This window comes from Ambystoma mexicanum, chromosome 10 (assembly GCF_040938575.1).
Source record: "Ambystoma mexicanum isolate Mex_15411 chromosome 10, UKY_AmexF1_1, whole genome shotgun sequence".
NCBI classification, from domain to species: domain Eukaryota; kingdom Metazoa; phylum Chordata; class Amphibia; order Caudata; family Ambystomatidae; genus Ambystoma; species Ambystoma mexicanum.
In genome coordinates this window covers 147200828-147222426 of record NC_090932.1, presented here as the reverse complement: position 1 = coordinate 147222426, position 21599 = coordinate 147200828, and the positions used below count along the sequence as shown (strand labels likewise).

General features: G+C 43.3%; 1 protein-coding gene across 1 annotated transcript in view; it reads left to right on the top strand.

Annotated features, from left to right (window-relative positions):
- The window catches only part of TACR1 (tachykinin receptor 1), a 2197909-nt gene that overhangs the window by 948846 nt on the left and 1227464 nt on the right, over positions 1 to 21599 (top strand). The window contains exon 2 of the mRNA XM_069617632.1: positions 14024 to 14227. Within this exon, the coding sequence (XP_069473733.1) occupies positions 14024 to 14227 (204 nt within the window). The remainder of the gene's footprint in view (positions 1 to 14023; positions 14228 to 21599) is intronic.

Here is a 21599-nt window from a genome sequence, read left to right as displayed (position 1 = left end):
TTGTCAGAGGTGGGCTTCTCAATGGAATCTTAGCCGCTATTCGGTTTGTTTTTCCTGGAAACCAACCACCTTTAATATCTTTAATCCCTGTAAAGCACTAATTAGGAAGTTTCCTGTGCGGCAATGACTTGCTCATGAAAGAGAAGGTGGTATAACTCTTTATAGAATTCCATTTGCCCCCCCCCAGATGTTTAAATGCTCTGTTCTGGAACAAAGAGACTGAGGAAAGGGAAAGTGGCTGGTGGCTCTAACTTCAGATTTCCAACAAGATGCCTCTGAGACCTAACCCCCGCTTAAAACTCCCACTTTAGCCATCTAATCGACGTGCATAGAGTACAAGGGAGAATATGCGAACAGTAGACTGCAGCATAGTCTAGTTACAAGCGATGCATTTCCAATCAGACAGTAATAAAACGAAATGAACACTGGGCCTCATTATTTACCGGCACGGCTGCCACCGGGGTCATTTTTTTACCGGTACCCGGCAATAGGCATTTACCGGGCCATTCCGGCCCTGCCGGACCCGGTCATTGCCCATTGCCGGGTCCCGGTATTTGTTACTCCCCATTCCCATTGAGCCCCATGGGGAGGCCAGTAGCACTGGCACTGTTAATAACGCTACCGGTGCTAAAGTGTAGGTCTGCTCGCGGTGCCGTTCCACCTGGCAGGTCAGACCTGCCGGGCTGAAAGGCACCCGCAAACAGACCTCATAGTTTGCTGGTCCGGTAACAACAGTGCCGGCAAGCTTATTGGTACTGGTGTTACCAGATCGGCAACCTTGTAATGAGGCCCACTGACTCCTTCCTACTGGTAAAACCAGAGAGTACGTTTAAACAGGGGAGAGAAGTAGAAAACAACCAAACCTTCTGTGTGAAGGGCATTTTCCAAGGCAGCGTTTCACATTTGCCTTCGAAACTTACCATGTTACCGTTTGTAGGCACCAGCTTTCCATGTCTCAATGCCTAATCCATCATTACCCGGGTAACACTATCTAGGCTACTCCCTGGCATCCATGTATTATATCTCTTCGCATGGCAAAGAAAAGGCACCAACCTAGTTCATCTATTACATCTGCTTTGGTAGATATTGTCAAAATGTAAAATCTGCAGAACACTTTCTATAAATTGCCCATCCTTCTGAAGTGTTCTGTTATGAGATGTTGTGATCTTCACCCATCGTAGGCTGGCATCAAAGGTACCGTAGACTTCGATTAGAAGGTATTTTCGTGTTTAATGTGCTACCCCACTCTGGTTCTATAGGCGTATGTTTCTATGAGTTGAGAAGGCATTTATCTGCTTAATGTCAGAGACGTTGAAGACATTTTATTTTCACAGAAGGTAAAAGTGATATTATGACAGCACTATCACCCGCATTATGGCATCCCATGTCTTCTGTGTGAGGCACAGCGTGACAGATGTCCCACTCAGCCTTCTTACCCACGTGCACTATAAAGTGGCTGAGCTCTGATAAAGTGCTCTGTCACACCTCGGTGTCATATTCTCGCAATGCACACGTTTTAAAAAGAATGCACTACAGCAAATGAAAGAGAACATTCTGGAGTCAACACGTGTTAATCACGTGCTCAGAATTGCAGGCTCCAGATGCATACACTCGTGCCACTACAATTCGCTGGTGTGTGTGTGTGTGTTCATGTATGCGTGAGCCTTTGTATAGCCGTATGTTTGTATGAATATGGTTGTCTGTGGCTTGTTGCACCTGTAGGTATATTTCGTTCTGTATGTGAGTGCGTGTGTGTGTGTGAGTGCTTGAATCTGTGCACATGTGTGCGATTTGAATATCTGCCACAGTGTCTGTGTGTGGGTTCGTCTTTCTTTCTTGTAATGTACAAGGCATATTATGCCATATGATACATTCCATATGAATGCAGTTCATAACCCTATAACTTCACAAAGCCTCATTTGATATTCTGAGAAGGAACTCCTTTATACAGTAATGCAACATGATGGCTTTTAGGCTACTTTATCCCTAATATATTGTTTGCTAAAGTCAGAATGTAATGTTGGTTTCTTTAAGGTTGTTTGCTACATTAGTGTGCATTGCTTTTTCCAGGTGAACCCTTTTGGAGTTTCACAGTTACACATTAATCTACTACTTGCAATCTTGACTGGCTTGCCTTCTTTAAGAGCGATTTCACCTGCACGACTTTTCTTAGGGACAGGCAGACCCTGCACATGAGGAGTAGGTTGTGATAGAGAGGCAGGGCGAGTAATAGAACTATTGTATTCTGCTCGATGTATCGGTAGTGTGCAGGGTAGCGGGCAGAGTACGTTACTCTGAAATGACCTACCTCAACAGGAATATTGGTGGGTAGCAAACCCTCAACCGAAGAGTTCCTGTTGCTAAGGACTGACTATTGCACTGGAAACCTCATAGGCCTGTTCCTCTATAATAGACACCACAGAAAGGAACAGAAACCTTGTTTAAAGTCAGGCACTATCTATCTTGGAATATGGGAAACAGCCTCGTAGACCCCAGTTCATTGACAGTGTGCAGGTGTTGCATAATTTAGTCTGTCTCCATTTGGTCTGCCCCAAACTCCCTTGTTAGTGCAAGTCCCTATGTGTTTTAGTGGGCCTTAATTGAGTCTCATTAAATTGGCAAATAATAATACCAGTTATTATAAGTGATGGGCAATTTGAAATTAAGCACCATTTAAAAACATAGTATTATTATTTCTTTTTCTACTATTTGTGTTAAATGTTTACCCCTACTTTGTAAACATGATGACTGTTGAGGTTGTATAATCACATCTATTGGGAGGAAACAGTGCTGCTTTCCGGGACTGCAGCCTCCATTGTCACAGATGCCAGAAGCATTGATCCAACTCTCAGAGGAAGTTCAAGGGCCTTTATTGATTTGTTAGGGGCCAAGGGGCTGTCCCTCTGTGCCTCGCCATGTAATGAGCCACCTCTGTAGCCCAGGCATCCTCAAACCCAGTTTAGTGCTACTAAACTGTCTAAAGAGATGACTTTCTCTAAAGATGGTAATCTAAATGCAGGGTGACTCCCTCAGCGAATTTCTAAATGTCCCTACTCTATCCAGTAGTTGGTGATCTACTGGGATTTAGAATGGAGCCTTACGCACACCCTTTATGCTTCGTGCTTCTTCAAAAATGCCCACTCTTGCCTCTCCCTCCTTTACTCTTTCGTCTTCTCCTCTCATTCACACCTCCCACTACTCTTCTGTCCCTTGATATGATATGATAGTTTATTTATATAGCGCCTATACACAATGTGTTTCAAAGCGCTTCAAGGCAAGGGAGGGAACAAGGGAAAATACAATGACATTCTTACAGGCCATTAACAGTAAAGATGTGAAATTAACTATATCATACTCGGCCTGACGACATTTCAGATAGTGCAAGAGCTAAGACATAGATAAGGAAGGGAGGGGGAGAGTGGGAAGGAAATGGAAACAGACAGGCGACTACTGTATTGGCCTGACGACATTTCTGGTAGAGCCGGAGAAAAACAAAAGGTGAGGGAGAGGGGTGCAGAAAAGGAGGGGAGGAACAAAACAAGCGACTATCATACTAGGCCTGATGACATTTCAGATAGTGCTGGAGTGTAGGTGGAGAGGAAATAAACACTAATGGGAGGGTGGAGGAAACTGACGAGGTTGTTATCATATTAGGTCCAGGGACAATTCTGATAGAGTAAGTGCATAGATGAAAGTAAGGGGAGGATATAGCAAAAGGGAGAAGGGAAAGGAGAAGAGAACAGAGAGTAAGCAGTCAAAAAGAGTGGAGAAGCAAGAGTGGAGAGCGAATGCAATTGCAGAAGTCAGTAGTAACACATCATGTTGCAAGCCAGGATGCAAGATGAGTATGGGAACAGCATGATTCAGGGCCACCATGAGTACAAGATGCAAAGGAAGTCCAGCATGAGAGTTGAGTAAGAATGATACACCGTGAATGAATGAAGTCCATAAAAGTCAAATCCAGCATTGGCCACAAGACGGTGATGGTGAAACCAGAATGTATCAGGACAGACTCCTGCAGAAGTAGGCTGGAGGAGGTTGAGGGGGAGCAGAGAAGAAGAATCAAGCAAAACAGGCAACCCCTGTGTGTGGGAAGGGGGGCACAAGGGAACATCACAGGGGGACCAGAGGGGGTGGCAATGGCCTGTGGGGACAGAGGGGGTAACACATGGTGGTGCATGCTTACTGATATTCTCATGCCTCCTAGGTATAACCACCACCCTTTTATGTTATTCCTCCTTTCACTATTCCACTCCCCCTCTTCTACTTCTGCGTCCTACATATTACTACTCTGTCTGCTACACTAGTACTCCCACCTCCACACTACTACTCCCTCATCCATACTACTACTCCCCACTCCACAGTATTATAACTACCTTCATGTTACCAATCCCACCTTCCAACTTCTGCTTCTCCCTCTGAACCACTATTTAATCACCCTCCTTTCACTCAGGTACATTTGCTTTATATCACTCCTTACACTACCTTGTCTGCACACATGCCAATCAAACATACACACACACTCAAACCGCAGATCCACCATCACTCCTAAGCCAATACCTCACTGGTCAACAATCTTCTCGCAAGCCTCCACTCCCTTCTCTCTCCTGCTGGTCTATTGGTCGTCCTACACCTCTGACCGCACCCCAAAAAAACACACTTTCTGCTTCCTGTAGCTTGCTTAAATCTGCCGCCCTCTGCAGGGGTTGGATAACTCTCCTTGGCCAATCAGGCCCTGACATTTCCACTCTGGTCTGAATGTGCAGCAAGGTGTTGTAAAAAGGGGACTAAGCCCTGGCCACTTTTTCTGTGTGGGTTTGCCTTGTCTCCAAGCTGGTGGCCCTGCAGGGCAAACGTTTATGTTTGGTTTCAGGACCTTTTAACCTGTGGTTTCAAGGTTTATCTTCCCAGTGAGGGTCGGTATGTCTCCCTGCAATGTCCCTGGTTGTCAAGGGAGTCTTTGAGGGATTGTGGCCATCCACTGGTGTTCCCTAGTGATGCTGCGTGGCCCCTGGTTTAATTGGTATCTCGCTCTCGCTCTTCCTAGCTTTCCGGCTGCTGGTTGAAGTGTTTGGAAGTCGTAGCTTCACTTCTGGGATCACTCTCTTCCTTGAATTTGGCCATGCCATTGGCAGCAGTCTCTCTGATAGAAGAAGAGAAACACTGGTGAGCACGTTGTATGGGAGATAAGGCTGGAGCATTCAATGGTCTGCAAAGGTACATTCTGTCACCAGTGGGATATAGGGATCCTCTCGGATACCTCGGCCCTGCGGGTTAGAGCTGGCTCTAGTTTCTTCTTCATCCCTTTACTGGCCTCGTCACACCATTTCAAACTGAAGTCCTTCTGATCATTCTGAACAGCTACATGTGGTATTAATATACTTTATTAGTTCTATTTGACCACAAGGTTTAACATGTTTTCCGTGATCATGACATGGGCCGATTTTCCTTTTGATTGTCTGTCTAGTGTTGGTGGAGATTCTAGATGGTGTTACAAATGGTCTTAGTAACTCACAGTGTTGGAAGGCAAGTTCAAAGGGTTTTATTTCCAAAACAAAACAGGGCGAGGTTTATCGACTGTTACTGTCCTCAATGTTAAACTGTTCAATAGTACCTTCGGTAGATGGTTCACTTTTTAGGCACGTGGATCAGTTCAATAGAATGCGCCAGGTTGGAAAATCGGGTTGGCTTGCTAAGGGCCCTCACTCTCTCTCTCTTGTCTAATGTGGGCTGTCACCTACCTAGCCCAGGCCTCCATCAGGTCAGGATAATCTATGCTATAGAGATCAGTAATCCCCACAACCTAAGGTCCTGGCTGGCTTGTGGTGGTGGCCTAAATGCAAACACCTTATCCATCTCCCTCTGGGAAGAATCTAGGTTGTTCCTCATACAGTATCCTCAAGATGGTACAACATATGGATAGATGCCTTTCAGACACTGAGGTCCCAAATGGTATTTGCTTCTCATGCCCCAATAACCCTCACCCTAATGTCTGCTTTTCTTTCCCTTTCTACTACTCTGCATCCAACCACTCATCCCACCATATCTTTCTCTGTCCCTCTACTACCTTCTCCTTCCTTCTCCTGTCCCTCTGATGTTCCCATTGTGTTCTCTCCTTTTCTCTCTACCACCACTCTCCCCACTCCATACTAATATTTATCTCTGCTCACCACACTCCTACTGCTATTCTCCCATCTCCACACTACTAATAATACTCCCCCTCTCCAGAGCACTACTACTTTTCCCTCTCCACACTACTACTACTGTCCTCTCTCCACTACACCCCTCTTCTCTCTGCCACTCTCACCCCTCTTCTCACACCCTAATCAGAAATATGGTGCTCTGCTTATCCCTCCAATACACTGACTCTCACTATTTCCCCCCCTTCATTTCTCTCTTGCATCCTTCTCCTCGTACGTCACTGATTCATCCCTCTCTACAATCATTACACTCTCCCAACACCCGCTCTCCCTCACTATGCCTACTAACTTCCCTCGCCTACTCTTATCTGTGCATCTTCCCTCACTACTATCCTCAATGTCACAAACCCTCCCTCATTTGCTGCTTCTCTCCCACAAACTGGTACAACTCTCACAAATACCGTACCTGCACTCTGCCCCAATTCTGCCAGCAACTCCTCATTACTCGACTCCTTGGTCCATCCACTGCCTGGTCTCTCACTCTACCTACACATGTTCTGGCCTCGCCCCTGCAGCCCACACTCTGATTTTCACCAGCGTCCCTTTTATACTGTAACTCGCCTGCTTGTAGCCACACACCCTGCATTGATTCCAGCACTCACCCGAGTCTGTGGGCCAATCTGTGCCTATCTTCCCCAGGGGCTGGATTATAAAGCTGAAAAGCTTTTATCAACATTGAAACCTCCCTCTTTTCCCCCTTTTCCAGCACAGTTTTTGTAACAGTTTGTAATGGCTGATCTGTTTCTCTGGCATGCAGTGGGTTTGAAAGTTTCGTTTTCTGCTGCCACCGTGAGATATTTGCTTTTTTTGGGTCACTTGACGGTGTCTGGTGTGGTGTTGGTTCACAGTCCATATACGTTTACAGCATTTGAGGTTTTCTTATCATTTTGTTCCAGTCCATGTTTTGTTGGTTGCACTCACGTGCCTTCTGGGAGTTGTAGTCCTTAAAAAGAGGAAAAAGAACACTAGCCATACAAAGTGCTGGGAGGAATTTTGCAGTATGAGGTAGTTCCGTTAACAACAGGCACGGCACATGATGGGGTCTCAGTGACCGAGGTCCCCTATTTCGCCCTTTCCACCTGAAAAATCTTTAGTTAAGACAGAGTTTAAACTAAATCTGATTTATGACAACAAAACCCATGCAATTCAGTAGGTGTGGGATACATCGGATGATCTTAACTCTACCTTACCTGGAGGTTTTTCACTGATGTTCAAGTGTTTTGTTATGATATATATTCTCCGTGGCGCACTGGCCATGGTATTAAGCCGTGGTCCCTATCATGGCTCCTATCAATGTTGTCCCAATTATTAAAAAACGTGGAGGCCCACGGCCAAGGTCATTCTCTCCCTGCCTAGTAACTAACCAGTCAGTCCATAACCAGATCCCACTAGCCATGGCCTTTGGCAGTGGCCATTGGCCTATTCCGCTTTTTCCCTCTCCTTTAATTTATTCTGTAATTTACCTCAATAAATGCATGCAATCACTCTCACATGCTGATTTCCATTCCCGCAGTGCGCGTTACCCATAATCATTCCTGCTGAAATGCATCATTTTCCAATTATCGCGGGAATTGGAAAATGCTTGACAATTTAAAATCGTCCCCATCTACACTGCAGCTGTACATATGCAGCCCTCCTCCTTTCTGGGTTCCCTCTCGTGTAAACCCAGTAAATCGTCCCACGCCCTCTCCTACGCCCCTCCTTCACGCGCTTATTGTTTCGGCTTAGCTCGGGAATACCGCAGGAATCAGTTGCATCAGTGAAACATATTGCAGGTTTTCATTTCTGATGCAGTGGACTATTTTTTTTTATTTTTTTATTTATTGCATGTGTTACTCGCCCAGACCCTTGGGTATCACGGTGAAGTTACAGACATCTTGATCATGCATACAATATATCAGCCAATCAGGCTTAACAAGATAAGTATATAGCAAAATAGAAAATACAGAGTACAAATGTTCATGAGCAATCATATATACAGAGAAGAATATATATACATAAGATTGTAAAGGCTATACTGTTAACATTGATTAAATAGCCAGGTTTTCAACATTTTTTTGAACCCATTGAGGGTTATCTCATTTTTAATGGCGAGCGGCAGAGTGTTCCAGTGTTTGGGAGCTAGATACTGAAAACTAGCGCCTCCTGCTCTAGACTTTTTAAAGTGGGGTATTGCAAGTAATGAGTGGTTATTGGTTGAGTAATATACATTTTTTGGTGGGCACGGGGACTCCTGTCTCCATCTAATTACTTAAAAGTGCGCAAAAGAGGCACATCCGCTAGATTTGTGCCCAATGTGTTTCTTATTTAAAATCCATAGGGCAGCTTTCACGCTGCAGGTGTTCAATCTAGGCACCTGTTCCCTATGGGAAAATGAATGGGAGTATGCCAAAAAAAAAACTTTATTGTTTTCTTAATAAACTTTCAGGCTTGGACGGAAATGGGGGTGTTTGAAAAATTTTATGCACCTCCATCCAACCTATCAAATGTTGCTAGCAATAGAATTTTGGGACAATCAATGCAAATTATTTTACCTTAACTATATACTATGTACATATATATTTAGAATGTATGTGTATATACTAGCAGATTGCAACTTCAGGTGAGGGCGAGCAGAGTGCATGGTGTGTGGGTCTGGCAGATGACATAGCTCAACAGCCAAGTGCATGTGGTGCAGGTCTTGTGTGCCCCATGCATGATTCTATGTGCATAACCACACAGGTGTAAGTTGCAGGTGGGGGGGGGCACAATTTGCACCACCACACTTTGCAGCAACAAAAGCTGCTCTTTGTCAATTAGCCCCACATTGTATATGGTCTGAGTTGACATTTACACTGTGCCATTTTACCAGTTGACTGCCCATTGTATCTGCTAGTTGTACTCGCCATAAGCGTAGCCAAGTAGAGCTTTAAGTCCATGTTACATACAGTGGGTGGTCTCTACAAACTCGCAGAAGATGGGATTGCCAATAGGTGGTAGTGACAGCACATCAAACAACATTGTGGAAATGCCTGGAGGTGTCCACCGCCTGCGTGCATGCCTGCGTACATGCATTTCCCAATCAGTTCAGTCCCAAACCCTCTCAATACTTTCTCACATGATCAAATCAATGTTACAGATCCTAAAGTGAGATGTGAAAAAATGCTCACACTTAGGCCAGCCTACTTTTGGTTTAACTCCATTTTTTCAGTGGGCGCACGTTGATCACCCCAAGTAGTGTGGTTTTCCAGGGGTTCCCAGGAGACCTGACGGATCATATTGCTGGTCACACAGAATCAAGCATGCCCTTTTTTGCCACAACTGATATTCACTGCGATGGTGTTGAAATGTACAACTTTATCATTTTCCAGTGTTGCAGGTAAAGTATTATTCTCTGTAATGTATCTTCACAGTTATTTCTGCTTCAGAGGAACTAAATAGCACAACTTCTTTGGGAAAACTGAGGATATTGTCCCCCAGGTTTCTTCTCTGTTCCTGGTGCTTTTTAATGTATCTCTACGTCCTTTGGCAGATTTAATTCAGGACCACAGTTACACTTCCGGCCAGATTCTCCAGCAAGTGATCCCCGTCTCGATTGATGAATTGCCTTACAGCTGAGCGGGACTAGATGGCCAAGAACAGGCTGAAGTTGGACCGTGCAAAGGCTGAGTTCACGGTAACAGGAGCTGCTGAATGGCAGGCAGCCTGGACCACTGACCTTTGGGCAGATTCTGTTTGCCCATGTCCGGCCGCTGTCAATTCCGTCAAAAATCTTGCTGTCAAAGTCCAGTCCTCAGGCTCTCGGGGGCTGCAAATTGCATCAGTATGCAAATCTGGGTTCTTAAAGAATAAACTTTTGAGGAAGACGTTGCCATTTCTACCCTCTGAGTCACGCGAATAGGTGGTTGCAGCCTCGATTCATGGGTCTATTGATTACTGCAATAGAATCTATGACGGCCAAATAGCTTTCTTTGTGCAAAGACTGCAGCTCGTTCAGAATGCTGCTGCCTGTCTGGCTTTTGGAGCTGGTCGATAATCCCACTCCCAAGATCGTCTTCGTCAATTGCACTGGCTTCCTGTATGTAGTCGCATTGAATTTAAGAATCTGTATTACTCATCAGGCCTTTTATCAGTTGGGTGCTGAGAATCTGCAGACAAAACATATTCCTTACACTCCCTCAAGGTGGCTCCGTTTGAACTCTCAGAAATGTTGGCTGGTCCCTCGCTTTTGAAGAGGATGGGTGGGTGGTTGTGATTTCTCCAACCTCGCACCAGGTATGTGGAACTCACGACCAAATTATCTGCAAAGCATTCATGATTATTTAGCATTTCAGAAAGCTCTCAAGACACATCTTTTCTAGTTTCTGGCCATGCTCTGTAGATTTTCAGAATGGACTCACCCACAGGCTGTTTCTTAGCACATAGATAACTTCTGGCCGTATTATCGCTCTTTATAAATGCTATTACGTTACATTACATTGTATATATTTTTGTATTGTAGTTACGCAATTAATTATATTAAAACTTTTTCATTTGAAAAACAGATGAGAACAAAATAAAAATAGTCTTATACAAAGTATTTAAATATTATATGAAACATTAATAAATAAACCCTTCCATAGTTTTCATACTCTACAATTCCAATTTATGTATATAGAATTAGCAACATATACAAAGTGCAGAGTTAATTATAAAAATTCAAAGTAACCCTGCACATTATACTATGAAGATTAATTTGGACTATAGCTTAAAATAAGATGTACATATCCTCCTTGGATCCAGAAATCCTTCAGAATTCTATCCCTATCGTGGGCCAACCCTGGCCAGCTAAAGTGCTGGAAAAGGTTGTGACCTCGCAGCTGCAGGAGCATATAGACATATATCAAATATTGGAATTTTTTAAATCTGGATTTCAGTCGCTACGTGGGATGGAGACAGCTCTGGTTGCAGTGTGGGACGATAAATTAAAAATTGCTTAGGAAGGGGCCCTGGCCCAGTTAATCATGGTGGACCTCTCTACAGCATTTGATACAGTGGATGTTGCTGTTGTTCTTTACAGGCTATCACAGGCTTATTTGAACAATCATTAGGCAGGTTCTGTTCTTTCCAGGAAGATCATTGACAATGTGTGAAACTTGGAAGCTTCTTATTAAACGCCATTCCTGTTCAATATGGAGTTCCACACAGGTCCTCACTGTCACCTAGTTTATAAAGCTGGTCAGATAGCACAGCAAGCTAAGCACTTGCCCCTAATATCTGTGTGCAACCTGCTGTGGCAGGTTCGAAACCCGGCAGGATCAACTCAGCCTTTCATCCTTTGGAGGTGGACACAATGAGTACCACTCGGTGGGATAATAATGTCTTTTGTTATTTGAGCACTTTGAGACCTATGGGTGTGTAGCGCTATATAAGAAATACATTATTATTATTATGTATGCACACATTGATGGACATTTTATCCAAATGTAACCATTTGTATCACTCATATGCAGATGATGCACAGATCAATATGAGGGTCAAGGACCGCTGCACCTGTTTTGCACATATCCCCTGCTACACAGATGGGATTGCCCAGTGGGTGATGTTGAATACATTACATCTTAATCTAGCAGTGAATTACTGTCGCTGGGGCCAACACATCTAGTAAATGATCTAACTGCCATCCCTGCTTTCCATTCCGATTCGACCTGCCCTCATTTCATGCCTCTATGGTAAGGAATTTGTGCTGTTATCGGAAGTCAGATTTGGGGTGGGATCAGCAAATCGGGGCTTCTGTTCAACCCATCAATTATACTTTACAGTTGTTATTGTCTGCCTTTACTTTCATTGCTTCTATGGACCTTCCAGCTGTGGTTGACTCGTTAGTTAATTCAAACTGGATTATGCAAACACAATTCTGAAATGCATCCCAACACCACATACATGCTGCGCCCACAACTAGCCCAAAAGGCAGCGCTTAGACTGATTTTCTGGACAGCTATGTTTTCATCCGTTTCAGCCCTGCATACTTGCTCACAATGGCTGCCGGATTGTGAGAGAATTGACTATAAGGTCCTCTGTTTAATCTATAGAGGTGTAAATCACCTTTCACCCGCATTATTAGCGGACAGCATTTCCTTCTATCATCCACATTGATCACCTCATTCTGCAGATAAACAGCTGATCAAGGTACTCTCCTCTTGTCATATCCAACGGGGAGATGGGTGTTTTTCTATACACAGGCCGCATTGGAGAATTCTTTACCTCTTGATCTTAGAAGCATCACTTACCTATTGGCGGTCCGCAATGCTCTTAAAACTCAAATTTTCCTGTGACTTTTACTGCCTTTTTCTTTTAAAGACAAGTTTATTAACAAGACCTTTGCCTAAATGCAGTTAACTGCTTGGTTGTGTTTTATAAATATGAAAATACAAATACCAAACAAGACACCTTGATTGCAATAATGATCGACAGGACCTTTTTACAAAGGTTCCAACCGCTAATAATTATTCACGCTTGCCTACCTGCTAGCAATCTATACCAAAGGTTAACCTCATTAATGGCAGCAGTATAATGTACACGTCTCCCAAATTATAATTCCCTTAATAGCCGGTCAGAGCATGTAACACAAAGATGGTATACAGTCACTAGCGAATCCAATGACCCAGAGAATTAACAAGTAATTTCCCCTCTCAGGATTAGCTGCCTGGCCCCTAACCTATCAAATGTGCCCAAAGGATGAAAACATGATTTGTTTGAGCATAGTATTGCATCGTAGTAAACTTACTGAAAGCTAAAAGGATGTGTACCTATTCAAGTTGACACATTGTGCATTCAACAATATTCATAAAGTTATTATCCCCACAGGTATCTGTACCCTATTTAATACTCCTCAGCATATTGTAGCAATTTGCAATAAAACTTTGAATCATACTCAATGACTCTTCCCAAAATTCCTTACCTACATCAAAGAGCAAAGAGTGAGGACCTGCATTGCCCATTTTAACATGTAAAATTTGATGAATTGTAACTACTGGTACAAGTGAAATTAAGCTGAATTCCAGTCTTGGTGATGGAGTCTGTGTACACTCTGGTGGTTCGAATAAAGAACGCCAAACCAGGACTCCCAATTTTGCGAGTCCTTCCCATTTGCTCTCCGGTAGAAGTTTGATACCATATACCAATGCAGGACATATTTTCTATACATATAACCACCACACAGGTAAGAGGGTAAAATGGCCATATTTACTTTAGCTGTTAGTAACCGAGTCAATGCTTTTAGTTTGGAGGTGTCATTGTTAGCCAAAAGCTTATTTGTATTCGTGTAGCTGAGATATTTTATTTTGGTTACCTCTTCCAAAGACTTGTCTCCTAACTTCCACTTTCTGTGTTCATGGCAAGGTTGTTTATATGGGCGTATGCAAAGGCCTTACCTAGCAAATGCTGTAACCCAATCAGTGTTTGATCACCCAACAATATATCGTCCATATACGCTATCCAGGCCAACTTTTGATGCCCCAGTTTAGGAGGTAAAATACGAGCCTACGCGACGAATTCAAGTGTGTCGGAAATATCCAGATTAAAGAGACAGGGAGCCAACATTCACCCTAACTTTAGACCATTAAGTACACGCATATCCCTCATGACGACACAACTTTCTGATGTTTCTGCAGCAAATATACAGATAATATCACAGCATAAACGATGCAAAAGTGCATGGGTACTGTGGGAAAAGGTATTGCAGTTACTTAATTAAAATGCATCCTTGATGGCCTCTGGCAAAAAAGTATACTAAACATGATGCACAGGGTTGTCGGTCTTTGCTCTTAATTTAATTTGTTTTTGTGTTTTTGTATTCATTGCAGGTACATGGCAATTATCCACCCATTGAAGCCCAGGCTGTCAGCCACTGCAACTAAGGTAGTTATTTGTCTCATTTGGGCCCTGGCGTTTGCACTCGCCTTCCCTCAGGGTTTCTTTGCCATGACAGATACCTTATCAGACAGGGTTGTCTGCTATCTGGATTGGCCCATCACATCCACCAACGACACACAGGTGTTCGAAAAAATGTAAGTTATTTATTTTACTGTCAACATTTTTCATATGCACATTAATTTGTTCTTAATAGTTGCTCTTGGCTTCCTCAGGAAATCCCCACTGTTTCTCTCTAACCCACAGTGCTATCACTTATGTTTCTCGCGCTATCTACATCTCACCTGGCATAATGTCGGCACGCTGTTAATGGTATGTCAAAACATTCGATTGTCGTGCTCACTTGTGTGATTTTTGATGTACACAGTGAGCAGAAATGACACATTTAGAAGTCCACCCTTTGATGTCATGGTGTTAATCACTGGAAAATGTTGGTCATAGTGCAATTATTTTTGGTGTGTTAACAATTTAGGCATACTACAACTGATACCCTCGGGTCTGGTGCGCATTATAAATAATAAAACAAACAAACTTTATTCAAAGTGACACTGTTTTTGTGAGATATGAAATCAGTAAGCAAAAGTTAAAAGAATGCAAAATGGGTTAAATTAACTTTTGCACGAATGGTCTCCAAATGCTCTATGCGCAGTCCATTTATCAAAAAGAGACACTTTAATTTTCTGCAGGCTTACAATAACTACTGTCTAAACCACTGGGGAAACTGTGGGTGGGCCAGCATTATAATCATTTTTTTTTCTTCAAACCGCAATTAGACACATCAGTTTGGTGAGGCGAGTCCAGGGTAAATCTATCATTTACAAATGTGCAGTATTTGCAAAAAGTGTTATTTACTACTCTAAAAATAGCACATTTCCATCTGGATGTTACTTGCTTCATTCAAGTTAATAATTAGGTGACAATCATACTAGTATAGGCACAAATATTTCACGAAAGCATTTCATTTGTTCTAGCTTGTAATGTATATATGTATATTTGTGAAAGTGTGTTTGTATGTTCGGCGCTGGCTTCAGCCCCATAACAGTTGGTGGGCTGAAGTTCTGGGCCACAGTCTGCATACAAGTCTGGGCGTTTACTGGAAGTAGTGCAATCAGACCAAACCCACCCATTTGCCCTACACAGAGGTGGAACGGGGTCCGGCCCTGGCCCTGTGCTGTCAGTATAGGCAATTTCAGGAGATTGCTGATTTTGCTGTTTTTCAAAAATAGGAAGTTATGACACAATAAAACATAGGAAAAGGCTATTGCAGACCCCCCCTCCCGTGCATGTCAGCTGCAGGTGGTACCGCTAGTATATGTATAGATCAGAAAGTGTTTATGAAGTCATCATTTTTATTCATTTAACTCTCTGTAGTAGCTTTTTTTAATATATCTTAGCTACTGTTTTTTGTTAATGATATGGGATAATACTTAGTGTGTTAAGGTAACCACATGTATTCATTTCTGATATGCTATTAAATGTCCAAATTATTTATTGGTAATCTTTATTACTCCAAGCCCTACTTGTCCCAAAGGGAGAGTTCTGAATTCAAAATGGCTCCTGCCACAGTGAATCTCAGAAACCGGTGGTGATTGCCCCTAATTGGTATGTGGGAGTAGGCATCTTGAAGGTCTCTGATGTTCAAAAGTCTTTGTCCTGTTTATGGGATATACACATTGGAGACATTCCATCTTGCAAAGTTGTGTAGTTATATGTTGAGGGTCTGTATGTCAGTCCCATACATGAAGAAGGTGATGTCCTGCTATGGTTGAACCCTTGCTCATAGAGGAGGCCTTTACACAATTGTAGGCCAGGTCAGACCTACACTGAACTGGAGACCTGTTTATACTGTGGACGTGGCACCCTGGTGTCTTTCTCTGTTGTGGGCACCATTCATTAAGGCTGAAGAGACTGCTTCTTTTTCCAGGTGTTTTCCCTTCTAGCCTCACTTTTCTTCAGGGGAAAACACAGATCTTGAAGAGGTGTCAGAGGAACATGAGTCTCTTGTTAACCACTTCACCTTGAATGTTTTTCTAAATCACTCAAGCAGCCTTTTACTATTTTTTTGAGCGCAGACTGTCTCCTATGCCTCATTTTGAGTCTTGTGGGAGTCTGTGAGCTGGAGGAGTCCTCAGACACTAGATCGCTGTGTATTTTTCACATATACCCATCCAGATACATGTATCTCAACCCACTCTCCCCTAGATCGTATGCAGCTAAGGGAGAATGGCTCACTGTTTCTTGGAACGCCAAGCTTGGTGTACCGTTACCATGGCAATGTGTGCAGCTTCCAGGGTAACCCTTTAAACCTGGATGAGGGTGCTGCTGTTTCCTGCATTTTCCCTGACTCCTTACATTCACCCCGATTTAGTTCCCACCAACCGGATCTTCTTTGTAACAGACTAGTGTTCTGCTCCCTCATCCACAGACAACATTGCCTGAGAGGGCCTGCACCAGTAGCTCAGCAGCAGTGAGTCCCTGTGACGTCCTGTTCAAAAGGTTTCCCCTTGCCCAGGTGGGGCACTGGGAACCAGGTCAAAAAGTGTTAACGTCTCCCAAGTGCAGCAGGGAGGTTCTGACTGCAGACCACTGTACGTTGCACTGCCAGGCCCTCCAGGGAGAGGAGAGAAGAGAAAACAGCTTCACTCTCTGGCCCCTAATAGAAGTAGGAAACAGTTTTACTGAGCATGCAGGAAGTGAAGGGTGCTTTACTCTAAGGCAGAGGTGGTGCGTTCCTAAATGGATGTGGGTAACCACACAAGTAAGTACAGGGAACAGTAAGAGGTACACACAGGAAATGCTATTACATATGTGTTCCTTGTCCTAGATTAGACCATTTACAGTGACATTGCATACTGCCTTACCTTTTTCCTCTCCAATGGTTTTGCCAGCTTTTGGAACCACCTGGAAAAATTGCATTTTTACGCACGCGACAACCCTTGCTTACACATGCTGGGAAGGAGCTTTGGCATATTTATTTGATTAGAAAGCTGCAGCATAGATAATATTTGTGTAATCATTTCATTTCTCATTAGCATGGTCTGGTGGCCTTTCCAAATGCTTGGGGGAGGAAAAAGAAGACAATTTACTGAAAACTACATCCACTTCCATAAGAAAATTGATATCTGTGCTGAACGGCGACAATGGCTGTAGTGTGCAGTTTTTAAGGTGTGTGCACGGTGATAGCGTCGCACAGATATTAGGAAGAAGTTGGGCCAGTAATGAAGCCCTAGATGTTTGATTACAAACAATGTTTTCTGAACGGTAGATGGATTTCAAGTTCCTAGACACTTTTCTCTGTTGCATCTTTCAGATTCCCAGATATGCACTCTCTGCATATCCTGATATAGAAAACCTATGGATAGCAGGGACGTCATTTCACCAAAATGCCAGGGGTAGCGGACGTGACATCGCACAACCCTTGACCCCTGATGACATCACAGAAAGTGATGTCATTTGACCCCACGCCGAAGTGATATCGCGGGAAGCGATGGAACACGACCTTTCACCCGTTGACAAAACAGGAAGTGGCATCACATAGCATTGTAGACTACAAAAAATATGGTTACGATATCACTATAATGTGATGTACATTTCATACCAAAATGGATCTCAATATATATCGTTCAGATCAGTGTGTATAGGCCCATATTAACAAATTACTGTGAATGCAAGCAGACGTCCATGACCAAATAATAATTATGTGTTTTTATAGAGCACTTACGCTTAAGCGCTTTACATAGAAGAAATATACACCCAATATCACCCAACCTGTGTGAGTACCCATTTATCGACCTCAGAAGGATGAGAGGCTGAGTTGAGGCGTTTAAGAACAGACTAAATCAGTGACTCAACCCTGAAGTGTGCCTGAAATAAACCTTTAATGAGTCTAGCAATTATTGTATAGAATTCCAGAAAGAAATATTTTTGGCATTCCTATTCTTTCTTATTTAGGGTCAGTGCTGAAGGTGTTAGACTTGTGGCACTCCTGTTCTTATTTTTCTTCTTTTTTAAGGGGCCTGAACAAGGAAGCCAGCCACTCCAGAAGTAAAGAGCCACATGGTTCTGGCCACAACCCAGGAGCTTGCATTACAACAAAAAAAAAATCTTTTTTCTTTTTTTTAGAGGTCGCAAGGGAGACCACAGAGGTCGCATGGGAGACCACAGAGGTCGCACTTGCAACCTCTGGCGACCCCCAAATTATGTCCCCGATGGATAGAAAGAATTTTGACAAGATCTAATGTTTCCCGAAAATTAGAATCACATGATCAATAAATTCCAGGATTTTAGACATATTTAAATGGGCGGACGTTGGCTCTGGTGTATCAGCATATTGAAGGATTATGTTATGTTATGTTATGTTATGTTATGTTATTTACGCAGAGCTGTTTGATTGGTCTCCAGACACTCTTTATATTGCTGTGTGGGAGGAAATCTGGATGCAGGGCATTGGCATTTCAACGATCACTTAAGAAATCAATATCAAAATACCCAGTGCATTAAGTGGCTTAAATTGATGGAGGGGCCTCATTTGGGGGCACGGCTTGCATGTTGGGCGTGGTGTAAGAGGTGATGGGTGTGGCCTGAACACAAACATGTAACATGGTCTGGCCTAAGTGCATATCGCAACACTTTCTACATTCCTTAAATTGTAACAAATCAAAGCCCAATGTCACTATTTATTGGACCCTTAACTGGGCCATTGACAAAAGGATAGGTGTTGAGTTACATTAGCAGGTTCATTCTAATTTCGGAATAGCCGCTATGTTCACTTGACCTGGCTGACCTAAAGCACCTTAGCCAGACAGGACATAGACAATAAACGGTGCTCAGGACTGCACAATAAACACATGTCCAGCAATTACTAGTGTAAAGCATTGTATTGCTAGCACCTGCATTCATATGCTTACCTTTTTTAGGCAATTGAAATCGTGTCAGGGGAGTGACTGAGGGACACGCAATAGCTCATTCTCACAGCAGTCAGATGAGAAGGAGTGTTAACTGCTTCCAACATTAGAATAGTCTGATTAGAATATGTAGGGAAGTTAAATGCCGCCACACGTTAGTTTACTCCTCTCACACAGTCTCTGAAGTTAGCCTTTCTCCTTTCGTTTGAAGGATTAGCCCCCAGGGAAATGTTAGTCTCTCTGACATTATTATGTTCAGCTGAGGTTTCTGGTAAATACTAGAGGCTACAAGGTGCAGGTGCCTGAATGTTTACAAGGACACCACGGGCTGGGGCAATGGGCACATCTCCTCTACCCCAGATCGCTACTTTAGCTGCCAATCGAGAAGCACATCAGATTCTTGTCGCTGTGTGTGACCCTCTGCAGTTTTCACATCTAGCTCCCAATGTTCCTGATAGGTGAGGAGCCCAAGGGCCAGGACCACCAGTTTTGCCGTAATCACAAACTTTTAGCAAAACAGGATGGGATGGTGAGCAATATCCCCACTCATCCAACCCAACCCGCTACACTTCCCCATTCCCTTCCATAAGAGACAACAAACCTGACTTTTTATTCAATAAACATTTAATCCATATACACAGTCCAGCACCCTCTGCTGTTAGTAGATTTAGATTCGTGTGAGTGCACTTTATGAAGTAACCTGCAGTAGGATGGCGTAAATAACATGAATATGGTGACACGACTCGAGGCCAGGAGCACATAGCATTGACATGGGATACCGGGGCGGAGTACACATTGTCATGTGTAGATGTAACATTAAAGCAAACTGCAACGTGCTGTTGAGTTGCAGGAAAGCTCCCATATGACTGCAGTAGCGAGACGAAAATGAAGGCGGAAGCCCACATGAACATGACTGCAACCACCACTAACCCTCCTTCCGGTATGACTCTTGCAACCAAAGTCCATGTGTTAATGGAAATAAACCTGCTACACGCTCCCAAGCTAACACTTCGAAGCGAGGCTGGAAAAAGTCCAGAGAACTGACAGAAGTGCCAGCCAGCGACAGCGTAGCTCAAAAGATGGAGTTTGCGCAACATTGTGGCTTTCTGGCACTTCTGTGAGTCACAGTTGCCTGACTCAATCATGGCGGCTGGCTCATCGCCTGTCATGGCTGCAGCTGTGGCAAGGTTAATATCCCGCCGTGGCGTGGTGGGGAGCCGGCAGGGCCCCAGCTCAGCATCACCTTTTGGAGACTACAGGGGCTCGGACCCGGCTGCCATGGTCCATTTAAAGCACTGAAAATACCTTAAACCTTTACCAGCGAAGGAGGCCAAATAGCGCAGATGACTTTGATAACAGCTGCACACCTTCTGTGTGCCTGTGTAGTTTTTGCAGTGTGCATCTTTGAGATAATCCAGGACCATTTTCCTTTACCTAGATAGGACATTTTGCTTCTCTTATTTAAACATTTGCCAGGTTTTACATCATGTTTATAGAACAATTTGTAAACACAAAAATACTGCAGTAAAATAGTGAAAAACTAAAAAACTTTAAAAAAGAAACATTTGAAATTCATGTGTAGTTCTACCGAAATGTCCACAGTTCAAAATAAATGTAGGAGATTTGGTCATAGTATTATAAAAAGAAGGACCCCACTAACGTGGTATTGTGGTTCTAGGTGTTATTTCTTTGACACACTGCTGTAAACCCTACATATACATATGAATTGTGTTTCCAAAAATGTGTTCTTATTCTTTTTCATGTTTTGATTGACACATTTTGCTGGGATTTATGGTGTTTAGTGCTTTTGTTATCTTACTCATGCACACTTCTTTACTTCCAGTGCAATTGTTAATTTCCTGATGTATTGCACCATCTGCCCACCCAGTTCAGCCAGTTCAATTCACTTTTTCTCATTGTCCCTCCTTCCACCATTTCCTATCTTCGATACGCATGTGTGAAAGTAACTCTTGCCTTATCTCCACCAGTCTCCTTCTTCACACCTTTCAGCCCTGTCCCAGTTTTCCAATGTCGCGTTCTGCACTCCCCTCCACTGGTATGCAGTGATTTTATTGAATAAAAAATAACGAATTGAAATTTTAGCAAACTGAAAACATCTATAAATAAAAACAAAAATGTGTTAAAACTATAAATATGTAGTTGGGAATAGTAGTTTTGGGGGTGGGGTAAAAGTATGAATAGGGAGGGCTCGGGGGGCAGAAGACCCCCAAAAACAAAGAAATAAAATGAGTTTTGTTTTAGATGTTTTTGGTTCGTTAAAAATCCATTGTTTTGTGATTAGTTAAAATCACATGTAACCGCCTGCTCGTGCCTACATTCTCTTTCTCGATCTGCCCCCTTCTCGCTCTAGGTCTCTATCTTCCCTGTCCCAGTTTTTACTGTCACTTTCTGCACTCCTCTCCAGCTATCTACATTCTCTTTCTCTAGCTGCCCCCTCCTCACAGTAGGTCTCTATCTTCCCTGTCACGGTTTTCACTGTCTCTTTCTACACTCCCCTCTGGCTGTCCCCTTTCTCTTTCTCTAGCCACACCCTCCTCACGGTAGGTCTCTGCCTTTACCCTTTGTCCATAATCCCCACCTTTAG